At 27.8% G+C, this 24,796-nt stretch overlaps 3 protein-coding genes across 4 annotated transcripts; 1 reads left to right on the forward strand and 2 right to left on the reverse strand.

Annotated features, from left to right (window-relative positions):
- Positions 1–2,730: 2,730 nt before the first annotated feature.
- On the reverse strand, positions 2,731–8,525 carry LOC123271591 (probable tubulin polyglutamylase TTLL1). 2 transcript variants are annotated; one of them, XM_044737962.1, is made up of 9 exons: positions 8,432–8,525; positions 8,135–8,282; positions 7,803–7,934; positions 6,204–6,269; positions 5,691–6,056; positions 5,402–5,603; positions 5,075–5,305; positions 3,182–3,291; positions 2,731–3,110 (listed from the first exon to the last, which is right to left on the reverse strand). In XM_044737962.1, exons 2-9 carry the CDS (start codon positions 8,203–8,205, stop codon positions 2,975–2,977), a joined length of 1,314 nt encoding a protein of 437 aa, XP_044593897.1. In that variant the 5' UTR covers positions 8,206–8,282; positions 8,432–8,525; the 3' UTR covers positions 2,731–2,974. The 2 variants fall into 2 exon arrangements, with proteins under 2 accessions (XP_044593897.1, XP_044593896.1); XM_044737961.1 differs by having other exon boundaries at positions 8,395–8,495.
- Positions 8,526–12,741: 4,216 nt separating this feature from the next.
- Positions 12,742–15,566, reverse strand: LOC123271592 (39S ribosomal protein L23, mitochondrial). The gene is made up of 3 exons (XM_044737963.1): positions 15,461–15,566; positions 13,064–13,346; positions 12,742–12,974 (listed from the first exon to the last, which is right to left on the reverse strand). The coding sequence occupies exons 1-3, from the start codon at positions 15,472–15,474 to the stop codon at positions 12,813–12,815; spliced, it is 459 nt and encodes a 152-aa protein (XP_044593898.1). The 5' UTR covers positions 15,475–15,566; the 3' UTR covers positions 12,742–12,812.
- A 2,790-nt stretch (positions 15,567–18,356) lies between these two features.
- LOC123271594 (apoptosis inhibitor 5) lies at positions 18,357–24,523 on the forward strand. The gene is made up of 9 exons (XM_044737971.1): positions 18,357–18,820; positions 18,913–19,074; positions 19,161–19,326; positions 20,584–20,744; positions 20,934–21,131; positions 22,071–22,262; positions 22,420–22,803; positions 22,882–23,038; positions 24,257–24,523. The coding sequence occupies exons 1-9, from the start codon at positions 18,746–18,748 to the stop codon at positions 24,343–24,345; spliced, it is 1,584 nt and encodes a 527-aa protein (XP_044593906.1). The 5' UTR covers positions 18,357–18,745; the 3' UTR covers positions 24,346–24,523.
- The last annotated feature ends 273 nt before the right edge of the window (positions 24,524–24,796 follow it).

Consider the following 24,796-nt stretch of genomic DNA (forward strand, 5'->3'; position numbering starts at 1 on the left):
AGATAATCTTGTTTTTATAGTATTGTTTCACTTACGATTGTGTGCCATAATCGTCATAATATAAATAAAACCATGTATTATATTACTAAGTAATAGTATTTTGGAATCGCTGGATTTTTTTTTGTACTTTTTATTTTTTGTAAAAAATATTACTTAAGAATATCAATTTTTTGGTAATTATTTACAAGTGGGGTCAAACCTATTTTTGGCAATAACTAGGTGAAAAATTAACATTTTCAAATTTTTTTTTTATTTTGCTTGTTAAATTTATGATAAAAAATATCGTGAAAGAAAAAAGTAAAGATTTCGATAGTTTTTTTTGCCTTCAAAAGTTGGAAAAAATTTTGGTTCTCATGTTTTTGGATAAAATTTCTATTTTATCTTTTTTTGGCGTTTTTGATATATATATATATATATATATATATATATATATATATATATATATATATATATATATATTTTTAAGAACATAACAAACGAACATTAAAAAAAAAAAAAAGTTGAATATCACAATTTTCTAAAAAATTTATAAATTTTTGTGAAAATTTGTTAAATTGTGATGATCAACTTTTTTTTTTTAATTGTTCATTTTTTTTTATGTATTTTTCACAAAAAAATATATCAATAAAATCAAATAAAAAATTTCGTAAAAAAAAAATGAAAATGAAAATGGTTGACCTCACTTGTAAATATTTACCAATCTGGTAATTATTTACAAGTGGGGTCAAAAATATTTTTGGCCATATCTAAGTGAAAAATTAAGATTTTCAAATTTTTTTTTATTCTGCTTGTTTTTACGAAGCATTTATAATAAAAAATATCGTAAAAGAAAAAAATAAAGATTTCGATAGCTTTTTTGCCTTCAAAAGTTGGAAAAAATTTTAGCTTTCATGTTTTTGGATAAAATTTCTATTCTATCTTATTTTGAATAAAAAATTATTTAATAAGCGATTTTGAAGTACTATAACTTGACTATAGTTAAGATATAAAACTAAAAAGTTTAAACATTTGGCTCTGCCAATATAGATCGCCTTTAAGTAGTAATAATCTCGATCAAATCACTGATTGCATTGAGAATCCAAGACTGAACGAATGAAATATAAAAAAAAAAAAAAAATAATAAAATAAATTACTAGAATTTTTCACTTTTTATCATATACATAGGTGACAATATTTGGTATTACCCTGTGTAATGTATCATAAAAATGCAATTTTTTTTAAAATAATTTTTCAGAACAAATTTGTTTGTTAGTACAGCTAACTTTAATATCTAAATCAATTTTTATATAAATTTTATACCAATAAAAATTCCAATTATCTTCAGGCCCGACTTGCGTCCATTCTCTTTTTCCAAAATTATGAACAATAACAGACTTGTCCATATCTGTGCAAAATGTTACTTTCATTTTATCAGATCCTACTGTCGATACTCTTAAAAAATAATTACCCATAATTATTAAATAATAATAATAATTAATTAATTAATTAATTAATTAATTAAAACATGAGCAATCAACATGAGAATTAACCCTTTGACGGTCGACCTTGAATCCCTACTCTCAATTTCAATCGTCCGTCTTCTTTAAGTGAGAGAGCTATAGTCTTTTTTGTTAAAATCAAAGATTTTTAGCTTCCCGCTAAGAAAATCGAAGATTTTCAAAAATCGGGAAGTTATTTTCACCCCGATTTGCAAAAATCGAGTTTTCATCAGATCTCGACGTTTGAAGGTCACAGGAAGCTTCCCTGACTATCCCCGCGAGGTTGTCACTATGTCTGTATGTATGTATGTATGTATGTATGTATGTATGTGTGTGTGTGTGTGTGTGTGACTATGTGACTCGCTTATAACTTTTGAACGACTGAACCGATCGGAACGTACTAAACGGCGTTCTAAAGAGTTCCCTCAAACTTAGATTTCCTGATAATTTGAACCGATTCGGACCGATACATTTTGAGAAATTTTGAAAAATCTCAAAAAAAATCATTTTTGAAAGTGGTTTTTTTGGAATATCTTTTAAACGGCTCTATCGACAACTTCAAAAACTAATCCGCCCTTAAGCTTGAAAAACCACGCGATCCTCGCTAATCCGGTCAAAATCGGTTGATTAGTTCGAGAGATATCGTAAACGAAAGAAAACTGAAAAAAGTGTTTTTTTAACATAACTCCGACATTTTTTGGAATAACTTTTAAACTGCTGCACTGATCGATTTCATAAACTAATCAGCTATTAGCATGAAAAAATTACGTCGATCGCCGTCAAGCCGGTCAAAATTGGTCAATTCGTTCAAGAAATATCATGAATGAAAGAAAACCAAAAAAAGTGTTTTTTTGGAATTACTCCAAATTTCCTAGTTTTATCAGTTCAAACTTGAAGATTCTTCATGAAACTAAAAAAATTGCGTCAAATACTGCCAACCGCGTGAAAATTGGTTGATTTATTTAAAAGTTAGTGAGGTTTGAAAATTAAAAAAATATTGTTCTATGATACTTCTATCAGACTTTTGAGCTCGATGCCACCAACCGCGTAAATCAGTTCATTCATTCAAAAGTTATTGCCATTTAAAAATTCAAAAAATTGTTTTCTATTAAACGACCATTAGAGTTTTGAGCTCGAAGAGCTCAAAATGACACAAAAATCATATTTTTGAGCTCGAAGAGCTCAAAAACGTAATGTGTAATTTTGAGCGCTTAAGGACAAAATGAGCGGGAAGTTGCAGGGATGGCCTTTAAAGTCAACCGTCGTCCTAATTTTTTTTTTAGGTCACGAACTAAAAATTTTAGGGGCGCTGCAAAGTCAAAAACCAAATTGGTAAATACAGGACACCTTAATATACATAGGTGACAATGTTTAGTATTACCCTGTGTAATGTATCATATTTGAACAAAAATACTATTTGAAGAACAAAGTAAATAATAAATTTTTTTGTTGATGTATTTTAAACCGGTTACATTTTTGTGGATTGTTGTTATTAATTATTTCCACTTGGTAGATGTATATCTGTACTTCCCAGAAGGACCTTCCTTTTCTTCGAGAGCATACAGCTCTTCATCCAGCAGTAATTCGAAATTCCCCATTGCCTCAGGCGAGGGACACTTGTTCCATCTGACACTAGAGCCAAATAAATAATTCATTAAGTATTCTTTTATCGGTTTAATTATTCAAACACTTTTGGTCCTTACTCAGGCACTCCGTCTGGCGGGACTACAATTGAGATTATATTGTCGATAAGCTTGTACTTTAAAATTCTATCATTTACAGTTGTTGATGTTAGGGACGGTGAAGCATTTACCTAATAAACAATTAAAACAATACATAAAATTGATGAAAAATAATATTTAATCTATATTATTAAGAGAATAAGAAAAATTTTGTGTCCAGGATAGTCATACGGTAAGTATTTAGATTGCATTCAATAATGCTTTATCTCGAGATACATAATTAAAAAATGACCTTGTATCTTGTGAAATATGGACATTTTTAAAGACATAAGCTCATCCCGACATTACACTCATCGAGACCTTTCATTTGAGTACCCACATCAATTTTTCATATATTTTATATATTTACATATATGTATATATGAAAAATATATCAAAAATGCATGTGGGTACTCAAATGAAAGCTCTTAATGAGTGTAACATCAGGATGAGCTTATATCTTGAAAAAGGTCAATAATTAATAAATGACACCGTATCTTGTTAACTAATGACATTTTTAAAGATATAAGCTCACCCTGACGTTACACTCATCGAGACCTTTCATTTGAATATCCACATGCTTTTTTCATATATTTATATATATTACATATATGTATATATGAAAAATATATCAAAAATGCATGTGGGTACTCAAATGAAAGCTCTTGATGAGTGTAACATCAGGATGAGCTTATATCTTGAAAAAGGTCAATAATTAATAAATGACACCGTATCTTGTTAACTAATGACATTTTTAAAGATATAAGCTCACCCTGACGTTACACTCATCGAGACCTTTCATTTGAGTACCCACATCAATTTTTCATATATTTTATATATTTACATATATGTATATATGAAAAATATATCAAAATGCATGTGGGTACTCAAATGAAAGCTCTTAATGAGTGTAACATCAGGATGAGCTTATATCTTGAAAAAGGTCAATAATTAATAAATGACACCGTATCTTGTTAACTAATGACATTTTTAAAGATATAAGCTCACCCTGACGTTACACTCATCGAGACCTTTCATTTGAGTACCCACATCAATTTTTCATATATTTTATATATTTACATATATGTATATATGAAAAATATATCAAAAATGCATGTGGGTACTCAAATGAAAGCTCTTAATGAGTGTAACATCAGGATGAGCTTATATCGTGAAAAAGGTCAATAATTAATAAATGACACCGTATCTTGTTAACTAATGACATTTTTAAAGATATAAGCTCACCCTGACGTTACACTCATCGAGACCTTTCATTTGAGTACCCACATCAATTTTTCATATATTTTATATATTTACATATATTTATATATGAAAAATATATCAAAAATGCATGTGGGTACTCAAATGAAAGCTCTTAATGAGTGTAACATCAGGATGAGCTTATATCTTGAAAAAGGTCAATAATTAATAAATGACACCGTATCTTGTTAACTAATGACATTTTTAAAGATATAAGCTCACCCTGACGTTACACTCATCGAGACCTTTCATTTGAATATCCACATGCTTTTTTCATATATTTATATATATTACATATATGTATATATGAAAAATATATCAAAAATGCATGTGGGTACTCAAATGAAAGCTCTTGATGAGTCTAACATCAGGATGAGTTTATATTTTTAAAAACGTCAATATTCAAGAAAGTACAGTGCAATTTAACGAAATTCATTATTTAACAAAGCAAAATTTTATTTATTTATAGTTCACAAGTCACGGCAGTCGCATAGTGATTGCAAGGTTGCTAGTAGCAATAAATTTGCTAATTAATAAAAAATTAAACCAATAAATAAAATTGATGAAAAAAAATATTCGACTAATTAATAAAAAATAATTAAAAATAAAAATTACCTCAATCAACCAAGGCTTTAATTTATTGTCAATAATAATGTCATACCCATAGCATTCAAAACAATGCCTATCATTAGCCATAACCGGCGCTACGGCTTTCAATGAATGAACAATACACCAGGAAATATTAGAGAATAATTTTTCAGTTACAGCTTTACCTCTCGTACTTTCTAAATAAAGGCGAAGATTTTGAACACTTAGCTTGCCGCCGTGAAGACTATTGTATTCATCCTAGAAGTGTTAAGTTTTAGTTTTAGCAGCTAGAAAGTGCTCGACAAACATTTGCCGAATTCAGACAAGAAAGAGACAAAAAAAAAAATTACTTACACCGTGTTTCTGTACTGAAACATTTGTAAGATGTACGTACATATTGTCGAGCTCCTGGATACTTGTGTCGTACTTGACTGTACAAAATCTGCAGAACCCAAGCTTGAAGAGGTAAGCCTTAAGCGGTCGGAAAGAAGTTATCAGTACATACAGACGCAAGTCAAATTTCTTTCCGCCTATCAACAGAGGATTGTCGATATATCTGAAATATAATATATTTTATTTATAATTTATAATTTAAAGATAATAATTTATTAATTTAATTTTTTCTTCTGAAGAAATTTCTTACCGAGATATTACATAAGATTCTTTTGATAAGTTAGGATTAAATGGATTCTTAGCTTCACGGGACCATTTTTTTAATTTACTGAGTTTGTTAATTAAAAAAATACCAGCACCTTGAGACTTCCCGCAGGGTTTCATGATCCAGGTACTCTGAGGAGACTTACGGTACTCTTCGACAAACATATTATAATCTGCTGGAAGTACAAAAGTAACTGGGATGAAATCTAGGTGAAGATATTTTCCTGGACCATCTCCTCGCTCTGCTAGAGGACTTCCTTCTCTTTCTAAGTCTTTTCTGTATCTTTTTATGTTTTTTACCAATAAATCTTTGCGGGTCAACTCGTAATGATTTGGAAAATGATTGATAGTTCTGTAAATAAGTTATTAAATATTTAGTAATTTCAATATATAACTCAATAACTAATTATTCTAGTTAACTTCAATAACTAATTTCAAATAAAAAAATTTAATTTCTATATTCGAAGAAGCTTTTAAAAAATTTTATTTTTAATCATACTGATTGTCTCCCATTCGATATCCAGTTTCGACACTAAAAATACTTCTGCAGGATTGAGTAACTGCCCTAAAAAATTAATTGATACATTTTAATACTAAAAAATTAATCTATATTATTAGAAGGAAGCTCCATCTCTAGACACATAATTAAGAAATTACCTTGTATCTTGTGAAATATTGACATTTTTAAAGATATAAACTCAACCCGATGTTAAACTTATCGAGACCTTTCATTTGAGTACCCGAATCAATTTTTCATATATTTTATATAATTATATTTATGTATATATGAAAAATATATCAAGAATGCATGTGGGTATTCTAATGAAAGCTCTTGATGAGTGTAACATCGGGATGAGCTTATATCTTTAAAAATGTCAATAATTCACGAGATACAAGGTAATTTCTTAAATATTGACATCTTTAAAGATATAAGCTCATCCCGATGTTACATTCATCGAGACCTTTCATTTGAGTACCCACATCAATTTTTCATATATATTTTATATATATATATATATATATATATATATATATGAATATATGAAAAATATATCAAAAATGCATGTGGGTACTCAAATGAAAGCTCTTGATGAGTGTAACACCAGGATGAGCTTATATCTTTAAAAATGTCAATAGTTCACGAGATACAAGGTCATTTCTTAAATATTGACTTCTTTAAAGATATAAGCTCATTCTGATGTTACACTCATCAAGAGCTTTCATTTGATTACCTACATGCATTTTCATATATTCATATATATATAAATATATAAAATATATGAAAAATTGATGTGGGTACTCAAATGAAAGGTCTTGATAAATGTAACATCGGGGTGAGCTTATATCTTTAAAAATGTCAATAGTTCACGAGATACAAGGTCACTTCTTAAATATTGACTTCTTTAAAGATATAAGCTCATTCTGATGTTACACTCATCAAGAGCTTTCATTTGATTACCTACATGCATTTTCATATATTTTTCATATATTCATATATATAAATATATAAAATATATGAAAAATTGATGTGGGTACTCAAATGAAAGGTCTTGATGAGTGTAACAGCGGGATGAGCTTATATCTTTAAAAATGTCAATATTTAAAAAAATAGTGTAATTCAACAAAAGTAATTTTTTAAAGCAAAATTTTAATTTTCTATAGTTCACAAGTCACGTAGTGGCTGCATGATTACTAGTAATAATAATAATAATAATAAAGAAATAAATTTTATGACTTTTAAAAGTTAGCTGTCACTTGAACATTTTTTAATTTCATTTCACAAACAAGTTTGTTCCGAAAAATTATTTTTAAAAATTTCTACATCTCAATTATTTTTTGCCATAATTTCTTTGTTAAAAAAATTCTTAAAATTATAAAATAACTGCTTAATTAAATAAAAATCCAAGTAAATGATAATTGATCATTTTTTAAATTTTTCAAGAAATAAATTACTGCAAAAAAAAAAAACAAATAAATTAAAAATCCAATTTTTTAAAAATATTTTTTTGGAAAAAATTTGTTTGTTAAATAAAATTAAAAAATGGTCTAATGACAGTTAATTTTAATATCTAAATTAATTTTTATATAAATTTCATACCAATAAAAATTCCAATCATCTTCAGGCCCGACTTGCGTCCATCCTCTTTTTTCAAAATTATAAACAATGACAGACTTGTCTATATCTGTGCAAAATGTCACCTTCATTTTATCAGCTCCTACTGTCGGAACTCTTAAAAAATAATCACTCATAATTATTAAATAACAATAACAATAACAATAATAAATTAATTAATTAAAACACGAGCAACTAGCAACTAGCAACTAGCAACTAGCGCAATGGTAAGTATAAATTAAAAACACCAACTGTATTGAATATTAAAAAGAGAAAGGAAGATAATTGCATTATTAATTATCATACATTTCAATTACCTGCCATAAATAGTTGCCAAATTATTACTTCCGGCCCGTTTATTATCTGAACTCACAGCAGTGCTCGCCATAGTTTAAAATTACCGTTTATTATTAATAACTACCAACAGTTTGATCGATGAATCCATAGTGACAGTAATTCCTAAAACTAAAATAAAAATATTTAAATTTCAAAACTAAAAACTAAATTTGTTTATTTTTTTTCATCTAATAAATAAAATAAAAAAAAAATAAATAGTCAATAATAATAATAATGATACTTATGTGTGTTATTTTTGTAAATAAATGTGTTCTCACTTGTCTATAAATCCGTTGTCGCTGATTGGCCGGTACTTCGGTTTCTTGTAACGCACGCGGATCAAACGATGAAGCTTCTAGCTTGGTATTTACGCACAAACCTTTGTTTTATTTGTGATACTTGTGACAGTCTACAACATACAGTGTACAAGTCTACAAGTGTTTGTTTATTTAATTTAATTTAAATACAACATAAAATATTTATTAAATAATCAGCATGAAGACTGCAATGAGGAAACCAATGATCGGGAGTTTCAAAAACTCAAATGAGAAAAAATGCATATGTGATCGTGCGAAGGGCCAAATCTTTTGTGAAAATTGTGGATATTACTTCAAGGGCAGAGTGCGTAGTAAATGTGATCAACATCCTCATGTAAGCATTTGTTTTTTTTTGTTTTGTAGATAGTTTAAAAAATTAGGAAGACATTTTGTTTTTTAAGTAAAAAATTAGAAAAAAAAATAAAAACATTTTTAGAATTTTTCTTATTAAAAAAATTAATGACATTAGAGTTAGCAGTCACTTAACAATTTTTTAATTTTATTTAACAAAAAAATTTTTCCCAAAAAATCATTTTTAAGGTCCTTTCGCCGCCAATGTAAAATAAAAAATATTAGATTATGAGTAAATTTAATCCGAACAAAAACAGTTTCACTGTAAAAAAGTCGCGCCAAGTCCACGTTCATAAGACTATTAGGAAAAAAAATTTTTTTTTTTCCTTACAAAAAGATACAAAATAAAAAAATTAAAAAATCCGAGTAACCGATATGATTGTTTATCATTTTCGGAAATTAAAAAAATTGTTTTGTAAATTTAAAAATTAAAAAAATTTAGAACGTATTTAGTGTGCGCGGTTGCAAAATATTTTACTTTTAATGAAATTCGTAAAATCTATTTACTAGGACTTTAAAAAAATTGAAATACACAATGACGCACACCAAGTACGTTCTAAAATTTTTTTTTTAATTTTTAAATTTACAATAAAATTTTTTTTAATTTCCGAAAATCATAAACAATCATATCGGTTACTCGGATTTTTTAATTTTTTTATTTTGTATCTTTTTGTAAGGAAAAAAAAAATTTTTTTTCCTAATAGTCTTATGAACGTGGACTTGGCGCGACTTTTTTACAGTGAAACTGTTTTTGTTCGGATTTTAGTATTTTTTGTAATTATAATGAAAATTTACAATTGATAACAACTTAAATCTCGTGTTGACTGCATTTTTTACTGCAAACTATCCCCTTGAAGCTACAGTTTATGTAGATGTAATTCCAGTGCACCCTGGCGGCCATAGATGCAAGCTATGAATCACTTTTTACTGTAGTTGCGTGTCTATAGGAAGGATTACTACACATTTTTATTTTATCTAGTCTGTGGCGCTGATATTCCCCATCGAAAAAAAGTCAGGATCGAAATTTCTGGGCTTACTATAGTTTGTGCTGATAAAATTTAATAATTTTAAGTGAATTAAGTGTTATAATTGATTATAATTAATTAATATCAGTAAAATAAAGTATAAATTACTTTTATAATATATTATTTTGGAAAAAGGAGAACCATATAATTAAATAAAATTTTGCAACCTCGAAATACCGTTCTGCTTACAGTAAACACAGTCGGTAGTCTGGCGCTCCGTTTACAACGGATTTGAACGGAACTTGGCGCCAGATTCTACCGAATCTGTGGATTTTATTGACAGATATGAGTAGAGTGATTATCATTTTGATAATATCTTAAAAAGCACCCCACGCTTTTTTTAAAATAAAATACATTTCATTTATTTACACTATTATTAATTTATATTTATTGAAATTTTTAACACTATTCTTAATTTAAATTTATTTTCTATTTTTTAGTTTGGTTTTCTATAAAAAGCGTGTTTTTAGTTTTTTTAAACTATTATTTATTTTTTACTTTTTAGTTTGGTTTATTTATAAAAGCGTGATTTTTTAGTTTTTTTAAACTATTATTTGTTGATTATCAAAAATATTCAGGCGCGCAAATTACCCACGGAGAGTTACATACTGACATACTGACATACTGACATACAAGTGAAGCTAATAAAAAATAATTATTTATAAATATTATAAATACGGGGAATCAGAGTTCGATTTCGGAGAGCGAGCCTGAGAAACGGCTACCAGAACCAAGGAAGGCCGCAGGCGCGCAGATTACCCACGGAGAGTTACTGACATACTGACAAACTGACAAACAAACAAACTGACATACAAGTGAAGCTAATATAAAGCGTGTAAAAATCACAAAAAATTCTCAAGTTACCTACTATAAAATTGAGTCAAAAGATTTGGCAACGTTGCGTAGCGCGCGAGCTTCAGACCATTCAATAAATTCAAACTAAACTTTAACGCGCTTATGTTTTTCATGCATACTTATTAGTTAATTTATTGTTAGCAAATTTTCATAATTCATAATTGAAAAATAAAACAATAATTAAAAAATACTAGCATTCCTGCCATGAGACATTAGAATGTTATGGTTTTGTGACTAAACGTTTTTAATTAATTTATTTATTTACACTGACTGCAAAAAGTTAAACACGGTTAAGGTTATATTGTGCAAATAAAAATGTAAACAACCGAAATAAAGCGTTGCCAAATCACGGACAGGTTACTAACAGCTGATTTACAACAGTCAAATTAATTTTTGTATTTAGCTATTTTTTTTTTTTTTAATTTTCAAGATTTCAACGATTAATGCCTCATATACTATTTATTTTTTAATTTTAGGAATTTTTATGGGTTTTGTATTTTAATTTATTGAAAATTTACTACTACAGTTGTTATGACTCAACTGGAGCGAAAGGACTTCCTTTTAAAAAATTGTCTTTTTTTTTTTTTATTTTCACATGTCAATTTTTTTTGCCATAATTTACTTGTTATAGAATTTTTATAAATTATTAAATATATGCTAAATTAAATTTCATAAAAAATTAATAGAAAAAAAAAAAACTTTGAAAAACTATAAATGCAATTTTTTAAAAATATTTTTTTAGTTCTAATTTAATCAATAAAATAAATGAAAAAAAAAAAAATGTCTACTGATTCTAGTGTTATAAAATTATAATTTAAATTTGACATTTTTCATTAATTTTATTATTATTATTATTATTAAATTTAAACCCATTTATAATGAAAGTTAATTTAGCAAATATTTGATAATTTTAAAAATTTTTTTAACAAATAAATAATAGCAAAAAAAATTGATATGTAGAAATTTTAAAAAATAAAAAATGCAATTTTTTGGAACATATTTATTTAAAAAAAAAAAATCAAGTGACTGCTAACTTTAATGTCATCCATTTTTAAATTTATCAAATGTTTTTTTTTTAATTATTTGTTAAAAAAAAAAAGTCTTGTATTTTATATTATTAAAAATAATATATATAAGTAAAGAATAAGTAAAGAGTAAAGAATATAACATCTTTGCTTAATCAAATTAAAATAAAGATTTTTATTTGTTAGATATATTCACCCAAGGATGGTATGAGTGCTCATACCGACAATAATGTTGTGAAAATAAATAATAAGTAAAAATTAAAATTTTAATAATTTAATAAATAAAAATTTAATGTAAAATTTAAAATTAGTCTAACATCAATTTGGATCGGGGATAATGCACTGATAGAAGGATTTATTTATATTAAAAAAATATTTGTTAATAGTTAACAAATCATTTATTAGAGACCATTTTTTAGTATCAAACAAATATTTCTTAGTATTTAAAATGATTTGTTTGTATTTAATAAATCAGATATTCATTTATTAAATATTAATAAATCTTTTTAAATACTAAGAAATATTTGTTAAGGACTAAAAAGTGGTCTCTAATAAATCATTTGTTAAATATTAACAAATATTTTTAACTATAAACAAATCCTTCTATCAGTGTGGCTTTGAAATGTAGAACTCTTTATTTAGTAAAAACACCGATCTTCGGAAAAAATAGTAAATTATTAAAAATAATTATATTTAAAAAAAAGTATAATTTTAATTCACTATCAATGTTTATTAATTAATATAATAATAATAATATTTGTAAAGTAATCAATTTATATTGTAATTTTTTTAAAGGTATTATTCATGATGGACTTCGAAATATGTCCAGCGTGCTACCAAACAGATAAATTAAAGGAAGTGGAAGTAATTTAAATACTTTTATACGTAATGCTTCTGTTATAAGTACAAAGAAAAATCTATTTAATATATTAAGATTTAATTACGTATTACAAGTCCTAAATATATTTTTCAAAGATTAATTGTAAGAGAATATAGTTGATAAAAAAACACTGTGTTTATTTTCATATTCAAAACAGATATTTATTTATTTATTTAATCATTAAATATACATTAAGGTCTATAAAGTTAGAAACTGAACCATCCAGGAACTCCAGGTTTATTGTTGTGCTTGAGGAAGGCTTGGTATCCGTTTTTCATTTCATCGACAGTTCGTTTATCAATCTTTTCCTCCTTTTTCTTCTCTTCTTGTTTTAATATGTCCGGAAACTCAAACTTGAAGTCTTTGGGCTGAAATTAAATTAATAAAAAATAAAAAATTTTGTAAGAAGATTAATTAATTAATTAATTGTAAGGTTGAAGCTGGAGGATTTAGATACCATAATAGCGTAGGCGACTTTGATATCGTCATCCTTGACGATGTAACCACCATCAGGACATCTCCTGAATCTTCCCATTTTGATTCGAGTTCTGACGTCAAGCGCTGGGAGATTGTAAATTTTTTGGAGGTAGTTTTTCACGTCGTGCTTGGTCATTTCCATCGAAACGTGAAATTCTAATTGGTTAGGTACTAACTCTTTGAATTGAGGTTTTACAAGTTTCATCCAGAAGTTGGGAAGAAATACCCGCAGCTGGGGATTTCCTTTTTGGTAAATGCGATACCTATTATAAAGAGTGTTTTAATTAGAAATTATTTAGGATAAGATTATTTATTTATTTATTTAGGATGGAAATTATTTAGAAATAATTTAAGAGGATCCAAACTAAAACTAAATTAATGAAATGTAATAAACTAAATTTAAACTTAAATTAAGCTACATGATAAGATTTAATGTTAATTTATATCATTATAAATATTTACTCTATGTAACCTTTATTGTAATGTATATGTACAAAAAAGCAATAAACTATCTTTCTATTTTAATTTATTTATTTATTTATCTGGTAAGGAATTCTATCGAGATGTAAAGAAACCTGTGTATAGAACCAGTACAAAAAAAACAATTTTATAATACATATACTTTTTACAAAATTTTTGTCGATAATACAATGCAAAGAGATAATAAGTACAAAAAGTAATAAATTTATAGAGAAAGAAATACAAAATTATAAATAATTATCAGAAAAAGAAATATCCAATCAAATACTCGCATTTTCCATTACAGTTTTTAAGCATGTTAACCATTAAGATTTCTTATCCAGTAACTATGTACCTGAAGTTCCGATCGTTTTTTTATGAACGAAAATAAAAAAAAAATTTTTTTTCTTTTGAAACTGAAAATGGTTTTTCGGCTCCAAATAAAAACAAATAGCCCTAAAAATGATATATTGACTCCTCTAAAAACCGAAACTACCCTTACAGCCACCCCGAAGACTTGAGAGTTTTTTTCAAAAATTGTAAAAAAATCCTTGCGAGGGTCCTTGGAAGCTGCCGATTTTTAAGAGTACTTCTAGTACCCCCCCACATAACACGAAAAATCATTAGGCTGCTAACACCCCCGGAACTACCCCTCCAGACACCCCAAAAACTTAGACAGCAGAAATTTATAAAAAAATAAAAAATGCAATTTTTTAAATGAAAATTAAGTTAGATAGATAGATAGATAGATAGAAAAATTTATTTGATCCTAGAGTTCTAAGCTCCTTCAGGACCATCAACAATACATAAATTTTATCATTTACATGTATACATTTGATACAGTGTTTTTAATACAATTTAAATATTTGATATTAAATTATTAAAAGTAAGAACATATTAATTCTTAAAATAATAACATATTAACAGAGAAATAATAACATTAACATTTATTGTAAGAAGAAGTCATAGCAAGCCTGTTGAAATTGTTCGAAATTGTCAATTAATGTAATTTCGGCCGGTAACGAGTTCCAAACTTTTATACCATGAATTAGGAAAGAGTTTTCATAAATTGCACAATTACTTCTTGGCAGACGTAGATAATCATTCCTGACGTCACCTCTCCTTAGCACAATCGGCAGTTAGCCGACATTTCAAAATTTTTAGAAATTTTTTATCGAAAAAATTTCAGTTAAACAATTAAAAAAAAAAATTTCACATGTAAAAAACTTGAAAAACTAAGTATAAGTGCAATTTTTAAAAAATACCTTTTTAGTTGTACAGTAAAAGCTTTTAAAAGTTACCCAGGTTGTCTTTCTCGCTCTTATTGATGTTTTATGAGAAATTGAGACAGAACTACGGTAACTTTTAACAGCTTTCACTGTAATTTAATTAATAAAAAGAGTCAAAAATTTTTAGACGTCTGCTAACTTCAGTGTCATTTTTTTAAAAATAATTTTTTGGAACAAATTTTTTTATTGAATAAAATTAAAAAATTGTCGAGTGACGGATGAAAATTAAGTTAGCCGACACTCAACAATTTATTATTTTTTTAATTAATTAAAAATTAGAACAAAAAAACTATTTTTAAAAAATTCCACGTATAATTTTTAAAATTTTCTACATGTGAAAATTTTTGTTTTAATTTTTTAAAAATTATTTTTCAATAAAATAAATTATAAAAATTTTCAAATGTCGGCTAATTTAATTTTCATAAGTGACGACTAACTTTAATGTCATAAAATTACAAGTGATATTTAAAAAAAATATTTTTTAATTCTAATTTAATAAATCAAAAAAAAAATAAAAAATCGGCTCTAACTTTAGTGTTATAAATCATCCTATAAATATTAACTATATAACAATTGAAATAAAAGAAAAAATAAATGACTATATAAAAAAACAAAAATGTAATAATTACCATCTAGTTGACATCTTGTCAAAAAACAATTATTTATTTATTTACAAATTACTTAACAAAAAATACAATCCGGTAAACAATTTATTGGTTATGTTACTGAATAAACAATGAACTTCAAAATTAATCACCAGAGCGCAGCACCTTCTTGAACCGTCCGCCGCCCCCTTGCGTTCATTTCCCAAAAATAAAAATAATCTATTCAGTGTTGCCAATGTCCGGGTAATTACCCATTTTTCGGGTAATTCGATATCGAATGGGTAAGTCGACGGGTAATTAGATTTGGGTGGGTAAAATCGGGTAATCAGCTTAAGGAGGTCTTTTCGCCGCCAATGTAAAATAAAAAAGGCCATTCGGCAGCCGAAATGGAAGTAGATTTTTCAAATAAAGAAAATTGATTTTAATATAGTATATTACACACCTAGGGAAGTAAAGTAAGAAATGTCTCAGATCACATGTAATTGTTGGCCGAGGCGAAGCCGAGGTCAACAAACATGTGATCTGAGGCTTTCTTTATTTACTTCCCGAGGAGTGTATACTATTTTGTCCGACGAAGGCGGAAAGCGGCAACTTAGTTTAGCGCAGCGGGACGAAAGTTGCCACTTTCCGCCCGGAGGGCAAAAAATAATATAATATCACTATTAATGTATAACTTAATTTATGAATTAAAAACAAAATTCAATAATAAATTTAAAACTATTTAGACCAAATTTTGGAAAAAAAATTAACTTTTGAAGAAAAAGTTTCTCAAAGAATTGCAAAGATTATAAAATTTGAATTATAAACGACCAAATTTTAAATAACTGCTTAGGAACAACAATTTGCAAATCAATCAGATGTTTGAAACCGGATAAAATTTTAATTGAAGAAAACAATATATAGAACTAATTTGTGACATATTTACTGACGAATTACCTGAAAACATTACACGAAAGACTAATCATTATCGTAATTATTGAATTTACATCATGATTAAGCTATGATGTAGACAATAATTCTAAAACGGCTGCAACAGTAAAACTGTTTCATTAAACGAATTCTAAAAGGAGTAATATTGAGGCTATTACCACTTCTGAGTAGTGGAAATTGAAGCTTATTAAAAGAGCTTTACGATGCATTTTACCGAATTTTGATATCTTGTCTCTGTTTAGGCACTACTTTTCTCAAAGCTAAAAGGGCGCATGTCTTGATTTACGCCCATTTAGCTTTAGGATGCTCGAATTTTTTTTTTACATATCTTTGTGTTTCGAGTGATTTTAAGAATGGCAAAAAAAATTTTTTTTATGCGCCCTTTTAGCATGGATCCCTACTAACCTGTAGCTATGCGCCCTTTTTACATTAGTCACGCGATATGGCTGCCGAAATCGCAGAAAAAGTCACCGAACTGTCAATCGAAAAAAATTAACTGTATCGAAACGGAATTATTTTGACACAAAATTTTCACAAGGGTTTTGATAAACTTCCTCAGGAATAAAACAAAAAAAAAATTAAATCGTGAAATTGATTTTTGACAAAGTTGTGGTGTTATCAAGCCCAGTGCTCCCGTGAATACCACGCTCTTATTCATTTAATTCATCAGAAAAATGAGTTTTTTCTGAGAAATATTATTTAATCGATAAGAAAATTTTTTTAACGTGTTCTGTAGTTACTATTATTTATTTCAATATGCTTTTTATTCATAATTTTTTTCGTTTAAATTATGAAAATCACGTTTTAATCGAAATCACGATTTTTAGGCGAGAGTAGAGCATACCTGCGCGCTTCGCGCTTAAGGCATGCAATAACTTATCAACTGATACATTAAAGTCTATTTTAATTACTAAAAACTTTTTATCCTAAGATAGTGATACTATTAACTTTGAACCAAATGAAGAAATGTTAAATACTACACAGAAAGAAAGATTTCTTGACTGGAGAACAAAATTCTTGGCTCAAGTAAATTTTCGATCGCCCGAAGGAAGACCGAAGTTGTCTTGGCCGAAGTAAAAATTTTTCGAGAAATTCTATTCTTGATGGAAGTAATTTTTTCTTAATTCAAATTATCATTAATACTTGATACAAGAAATTTTTATACTTGATCAAGATTTTTAGATACTTTAGGGAAGCAGTGCCACCTACTTCAGCTGAGAAAAAAATTTTCTCATCTTGAGAAAATTTTTCTCTTGAATATTTGATACCCATTTTAGATTATTTTAGCGCGCAATTATACATATTGAATGAAAAAAAAATGATTCAATATTATTTGATCTTCCCATTTGACATGTTAGTCAATAGAAATATTAATGAAAATTTAATTTTTGGAGCAAGAGAAAAATTTTCTCAAGACAAGAAAATTTACTTCTGTCAAGAACTTAATTTTTTGGAGCAAGAGAGAAATTTTCTCAAAACAAGAAAATTTTCTTGACTTAAATAAATTGACTTGGATCAAGATACGTATTTCTCGAAGCAAGGGAATTGATTTTTTGAAATAAGTGAAATTTCTTGTGTCAAAAAAAATTTTTTTTTTCGCCCAAGTAAATAATTAGGAAGAAAAATATTTTCTTGGCTCAAGTAAACCTTTCTTTCTGTGTAATATTTGGGATAAGAAAGACGTTTAAATATTAGTATATTTATGTATGTTACGTTATGACTTTTGTAAAAATTTTAAATATTAAGTTTATAATAATGTTGCTACAAACATTATGAAATTTTTATATAAAATAAAGAATTTTATTTAATAATTAATTATTTTATATATTTGATATTGTCAGTACTGTAAGGGTATAAAATTATAAATAAATTTTCATATTTGCCGCTCTTAAAATAGAGTTGGTAACACTGTTGGGTAAAAACGGGTAATCAAACTTTGAGGAAAGGGTAATCGAGATTCGACCCATTGGCAACGGCAATACTGAATTTCTATTACCTCACGGTCTGTCGTCGGTTACTAATGCTATTAAAATTAGTGCATCGTAGTTTGTAATTTAAACTCTAATAAAATTCGGTATTTGTGTTCACGGTTTATTTTTTATTCGTCTATAAAAAATTAAGTTATTAAATTAGTGTAAATTATATTTAAAAAAATATTTTGTAAAGTGAAAGTTATTTGGGAAGCCTGGTGGCTAACTGAACCCATACATCACCGCGTGTGTTGCGACCATTTTTGTTTCAAGAAATTTTTCAGGGCGTTTGCCGGTCCTTGATTTTCTAATAATAATAAAATAACGTATATTTTTAATTACATTAAGTTTTGCAAAGTTATTTTTTGTTATTTAATCAGAGGTTATTATTATTATATAAACAATCAAAATGAGTACTGATAGTATTGAAAAATTGTATAAAAATTACGGAATATTAGCTGACGCCAAAGACAAAGTTTCGGAGGTATAATTTATTATTTTTAACCTCTAATTTTTATAACCTAAATTATATTAATATTTACTCATAATAATTTTTTTAAAATTTATTTTTTTTAGCATGAAAAAGAATATTTGGAAATTTTGAAAGCAGTGAAAGGAACTGCCAAAGAAAAGCGTTTGGCGTCGCAATTTATTGCTAGATTCTTCAAGCACTTCCCACAATTAGCTGATCAAGCTATTGATGCTCAATTAGATCTTTGTGAAGATGAAGATATGGCTGTAAATATTTATTTACTTTTTAAGAAATAAGTTTTCTTTAGATTAGTTAATTATTTTTAATTGGATTGATATTTTATTTTTTACAGATTCGTAAACAAGCTATTAAAGATTTGCCTGCGTTATGTAAGGACAACAAGGAGCATACTCCAAGAATTGCTGATATTTTGGCTCAGTTATTGCAAGCTCAAGATCCAACAGAATTAGCTGTTGTTTGTAATAGTATTATGACTTTGATGAAAAATGACCCAAAAGGTAAAATAGAATTATTTTTTAATATTTACTAGTAACCTTGCAGTCACGATGTGACTGCCGTGACGTGAACTATAAGTAAATAAAATGTTGCTTTATTAAATAATGACTTTTGCTAAATTGCACTGTACTTTCTTAAATATTGACGTTTTTAAAGATATAAGCTCATTTCGATGTTACACTCATCGAGAGCTTTCATTTGAGTACCTACATGCATTTTTGATATATTTTTCATATATACATATATGTAATATATATAAATATATGAAATATATGAAAAATTGATGTGGGTACTCAAATGAAAGGTCTTGATGAGTGTAATATCGGGGTGAGCTTATATCTTTAAAAATGTCATTAGTTAACAAGTTACGGTGTCATTTATTTACTATTGATGTTTTTAAAGATATAAGCTCATTCCGATGTTACACTCATCAAGAGCTTTCATTTGAGTACCCACATGCATTTTTGATATATTTTTCATATATACATATATGTAATATATATAAATATCAAAAATATATGAAAAATTGATGTGGGTACTCAAATGAAAGGTCTCGATGAGTGTAATGTCGGGGTGAGCTTATATCTTTAGAAATGTCATTAGTTAACAAGATACGGTGACATTTCTTTACTATTGATGTTTTAAAGATATAAGCTCATCCCGATGTAACATTCATCAAGAGCTTTCATTTGAGTACCCACATGCATTTTTGATATATTTTTCATATATACATATATATAAATATCAAAAATATATGAAAAATTGATGTGGGTACTCAAATGAAAGGTCTCGATGAGTGTAATGTCGGGGTGAGCTTATATCTTTAGAAATGTCAACAGCTGACAAGATACAATGTCATTTCTTAACTAGACGTCTTTAAAGATATAAGCTCATCCCAATGTTACACTCATCAAGAGCTTTTATTTGAGTACCCACATGCATTTTCATATATTTTTCATATATTCATATATGTATATAAATATATAAAATATTTGAAAAGTTGATGTGGGTACTCAAATGAAAGGTCTCTATAAGTGTAACATCGGGATAAGCTTATATCTTTAAAAATGTCAATAGGTCACAAGATAAAAGGTCATTTATTAATTATGTATTTAGAGACAGAGCATTTTCGAATGCAGCCTAAATACTTATATCATTATAAATTGACTATCCGATTTTATCATATGACTATCCAGAACACAAAATTTCTCTTATTCTATTAATAAAAAATCAAATACTAATCAATTTTTTAATTACAGCCACTCTGAGCGGATTTTTCAGCCAAATAGTTAATGGAGATGATGGGACTCGTGAAAGTTGTATCAAATTTTTAGCGACCAAATTGAAATCATTGGGTCATGATATTATTAACAAAGAATCTGAGGATTTATTAATTACTGAATGCAAGAAAGTATTAAGGGTAATTATTAAAAAAATTTTTTTTATTTATTACTACAGTGTTCCCCCCCTAAGATATTTTAGCTCTGTCGCCATTTTTTTATGAGTTAATAACAAGAGAAAAAAAGATAACCTGTTATATCTTAGGGAGGGAGTACTGTACAATTAATTTATGCTTACTTAATTTATTAATTTTATTTTCTATTTAAAGGATGTAACTGCTGAAGAGTTCCACAACATAATGGATATTTTAGGATGGACAAGATTAGGATCAACAGTGGCTGGTCAGCAGGAGTTGATTGAAATAACAATTGAACAAGCGGAGCTTTCAGTTCCATTCAAGCATAACAACGTAGAACAATGGGATAAACTCGTACATTGTATTAAACACGCGCTTCCTCATTTCAATGTAAGTTTTAATTTTAAAATTAACAGACAATGCTGGGTTACATAAACAAATTAATTAATAATTAAATAACAATTTTTAACTTTCCACTAAGAAAATTGAAAATTTTCAAAAATCGGGAAGTTATTGGTTTTACCCCGTTTTTCGAAAATCGAGTTTTCATCGGATCTCGACGTTTCGAGGTCCTAGGAAGCTTTCCTGATTATTTTAACGATGATGTCCGTACGTTTGTATGTATGTATGTGTGTGTGTGTGTGTGTGTGTGTAAACCTCTCGTAACTTTTGAACGGCTTGACGGATTTCATCGCGGTTGGTTTCATTCTAAAGGGATTCGCCAAACTTAGATTTCCTGTAAGTTGGAACCGATCCGGACCAGTAGATTTCGAGAAATTGCAAAAAAAGTGACAAATTTTTTTTTTTTTTTTTTTTCATTTTTTTTAAATATCTCCGAATTGGCTGAACCGATCAACTTCAAAAACTAATCAGCTCTTAACCTTGAAATCCCGCATCGATCGCCACATAGAGCGTCAGAATCGGTTGATGCGTTCGTGAGAATGTCGTTGTCGAAAAAAATCGAAAAAAGTGTTTTTTTTGTAATAACTCCGAAATTTTTCATCAGATCAATTTTTTTGTTCAGAATCATTTATAGAGCTCAAAAAACCACATCGATCGCCGCCTACCGCGTGAAAATCGGTTGATTTATTAAAAAGTGACAGCAGTTTGAAAATTATAAAAATCGCGTTTCATCGAATTTTGATAAGACTTTTGAGCTCGGAGAGCTCAAAATAACACATAAATTGCATTTTTGAGCTCGAAGAGCTCAAAAACGTCATTGGTGCAATTTTAAGCGCCTAAGTATGGAATTAGCGGGAAGTTGCAGGAATGACCTTCAGGGTCAACCGTTTTTCTAATTTTTTTTATTAATAAAATTTATTTTTTCAGGCTCAAACAGATTCTTCTAGGTATGTTTCGTACATTTGCATGCAGGTACTTCCACACTTGTCTCTAATCGCAGCTCCTGATAGCCGAGATGCTCAATTAGAAATTCTTAAGCTACTTGCTGAGTTGGTAGCTTTTTGCGGAGCTATTGAAAAACCAGATGAAAAAGTTCAGCAAATTTACAACGCGCTTATCGTAAGTTGTAAATTAAAAATAGTTTTAAATTAAATTAAAAATTATCGTAAGAGTTACAATCATTTCTACAGCTGTTGATAAATTTATTTAAAATTATAAATATAAATTAATTGTTTTTTTAATAAATTACTTTACTTATTTACTAATTAAATTTCAGACTTACATGCCATTGCCGCCAGACTCTGAAATTTCAGAAGTTCCCAAGCTTCAATTCAGTCACGTCGAATGTCTTATGTATGCGTTTCACAAACTGTGCAAACAAACACCAGAATTTTTGCTCAAGGATGCCGAGCAACTCAAAGAGTTCAAATTAAGGCTCCAGTATTTTGCTCGTGGGATTCAAGGTTACATTAAAAAATTACGCGAGGCTATTGGCGGTAAAACTGAAGAGGAATTGAAGACTGAGGAGAATCAATTGAAGGTTGTCGCTTTGAAGACTACTAATAATATCAATACGCTGATTAAAGATTTGTTCCACTCGCCACCCAGCTTCAAGAGTGTTATTCATCTTTCATGGAAGACTCCTACTGTTGACAAGAAGGTAAATAATTGTTTTATTAAATGATTGTATTGAATAATTATTTTTAGTCGTTGATTTAATTATTGTGCTTATTTATAGAATGAAAAAGTAGCTACGGCTCAAAAAAGGCATACTCCAATAACTTTTGGCAACGGAAGCCCTACAAAACGCAGCAAAGAAGAATACAAAGGAGGCAAAAGAGAAATTTACACACCACCAAGCGGAAAATATAGCTCGAACATCTCATCTAATTACGGTAAATAATGACTTTCGTGAAATTACACTGTACTTTTTTTAAATATTGATGATTTTAAAGGTATCAGCTCATCTTGATGTTACTTTCGTCAAGAGCTTTCTTTTGAGTACCCACATGAATTTTTGATATATTTTTCATATATACATATATGTAATATATATAAATATCAAAAATATATGAAAAATTGATGTGGGTATTCAAATAAAAGGTCTCGATGAGTGTAACTTTAGGATGAGCTTATATCGTAGAAAATATCATTGGTAGACAAAATACGAGGTAATTTCTTAGTTACTGAAATTTTTTAAGATATAAGGTCACCCTGATGTTACACTCATCAAGAGCTTTCATTTAAGTACCCACATGGCAATTTTTATATATTTTATATATATGATATTAGTGCAATATATAAATATATGAAATATATGAAAAATTGATGTGGGTACTCAAATGAAAGGTCTCTATGAGTGTAACATCGGGGTGAGCTTATATCTTTAAAAATGTCATTAGTTAATAAGATAAGGTGTCGTTTCTTAACTATTGATGTTTTTAAAGATATAAGCTCATCTTGATGTTACACTCATCAAGAGCTTTCATTTGAGTACCCACATGCATTTTTATATATTTTTCATATATACATATATATAATATGTATAAATATATGAAAAATTGATGTGGGTACTAAAATGAAAGGTCTCATTGAGTGCAATATCAGAGTGAGCTTATATCTCTAAAAATGTCAATATTTCACAAAATATTTGTTAAATTGCACTGTACTTACTGAACTATTGACCTTTTTAATTATATAAGCTCATCCTGATGTTACACTCATCAAGAGCTTTCATTTAAGTACCCACATGCATTTTTTATATATTTTTCATATATACATATATATAATATATATAAATATATGAAAAATTGATGTGGGTACTCAAATGAAAGGTCTCGGTGAGTATAATCTCAGGATGAGCTTATATCTTTAAAAATGTCAATAGTTCACAAGATACAAGGTCATTTCTTAATTATGTGCCTAGAGATAGAGCATTTTTGAATGCAGCCTAAATACTTATAATAAATTGACTAAATTTCACTAAAAAAACCGATTCCATCCTAGACACAAAATTTTTTCTTATTCTCTTAATAATATAGATTTCTTAAATTTAATTCATTAATTGTTAAATAAAAAAAACTATTTTAATCTAATTATAATTATAATTACAGGTAATCGCGGACGGTTCCGTGGAAACAGATCAGGTGGACGAGGATTCAGACCACGAGGACGTGGAACCTGGAGGAAGAATTCTTACTAATTTATAAATAAATTTCTAAAATAAGTGAGAGTAAATTATAACAGCGATAATTCGGAAATTTAAATTATATATTATTTGATTGGAGGAGTTTGAGAGTACAAGCAAGATTCAATATTGAGAACAAGAGCTACTGAGTGAAAGAAGATGAATATAAAAATATTCAACAAAACTAAAGATTTTGCTAATCAAGACTGATATGTACTAAAGAACTACATATTTTTTCAAGATTATCCGATTTATAATGCTGTTAATTATCCATCAAAAACGATTAACTTATTAACAAACATTTTATATTAATGTGCAAGTGATTCGAGACTGTTAACCGTGACATATTCAAAAGTGACTTGAGCGAATTTTGATTCTCAAGAATCCGATATAAGTGTAAAGAAATTTGTATATCCTTCAGACTATCTTTCTCAGCCTTTGTAAACTCCTTTTCCTTCCTATTTTA

The sequence above is a fragment of the Cotesia glomerata genome, linkage group LG9 (assembly GCF_020080835.1).
Source record: "Cotesia glomerata isolate CgM1 linkage group LG9, MPM_Cglom_v2.3, whole genome shotgun sequence".
In the NCBI taxonomy this organism is placed as follows: Eukaryota; Metazoa; Arthropoda; class Insecta; order Hymenoptera; family Braconidae; genus Cotesia; species Cotesia glomerata.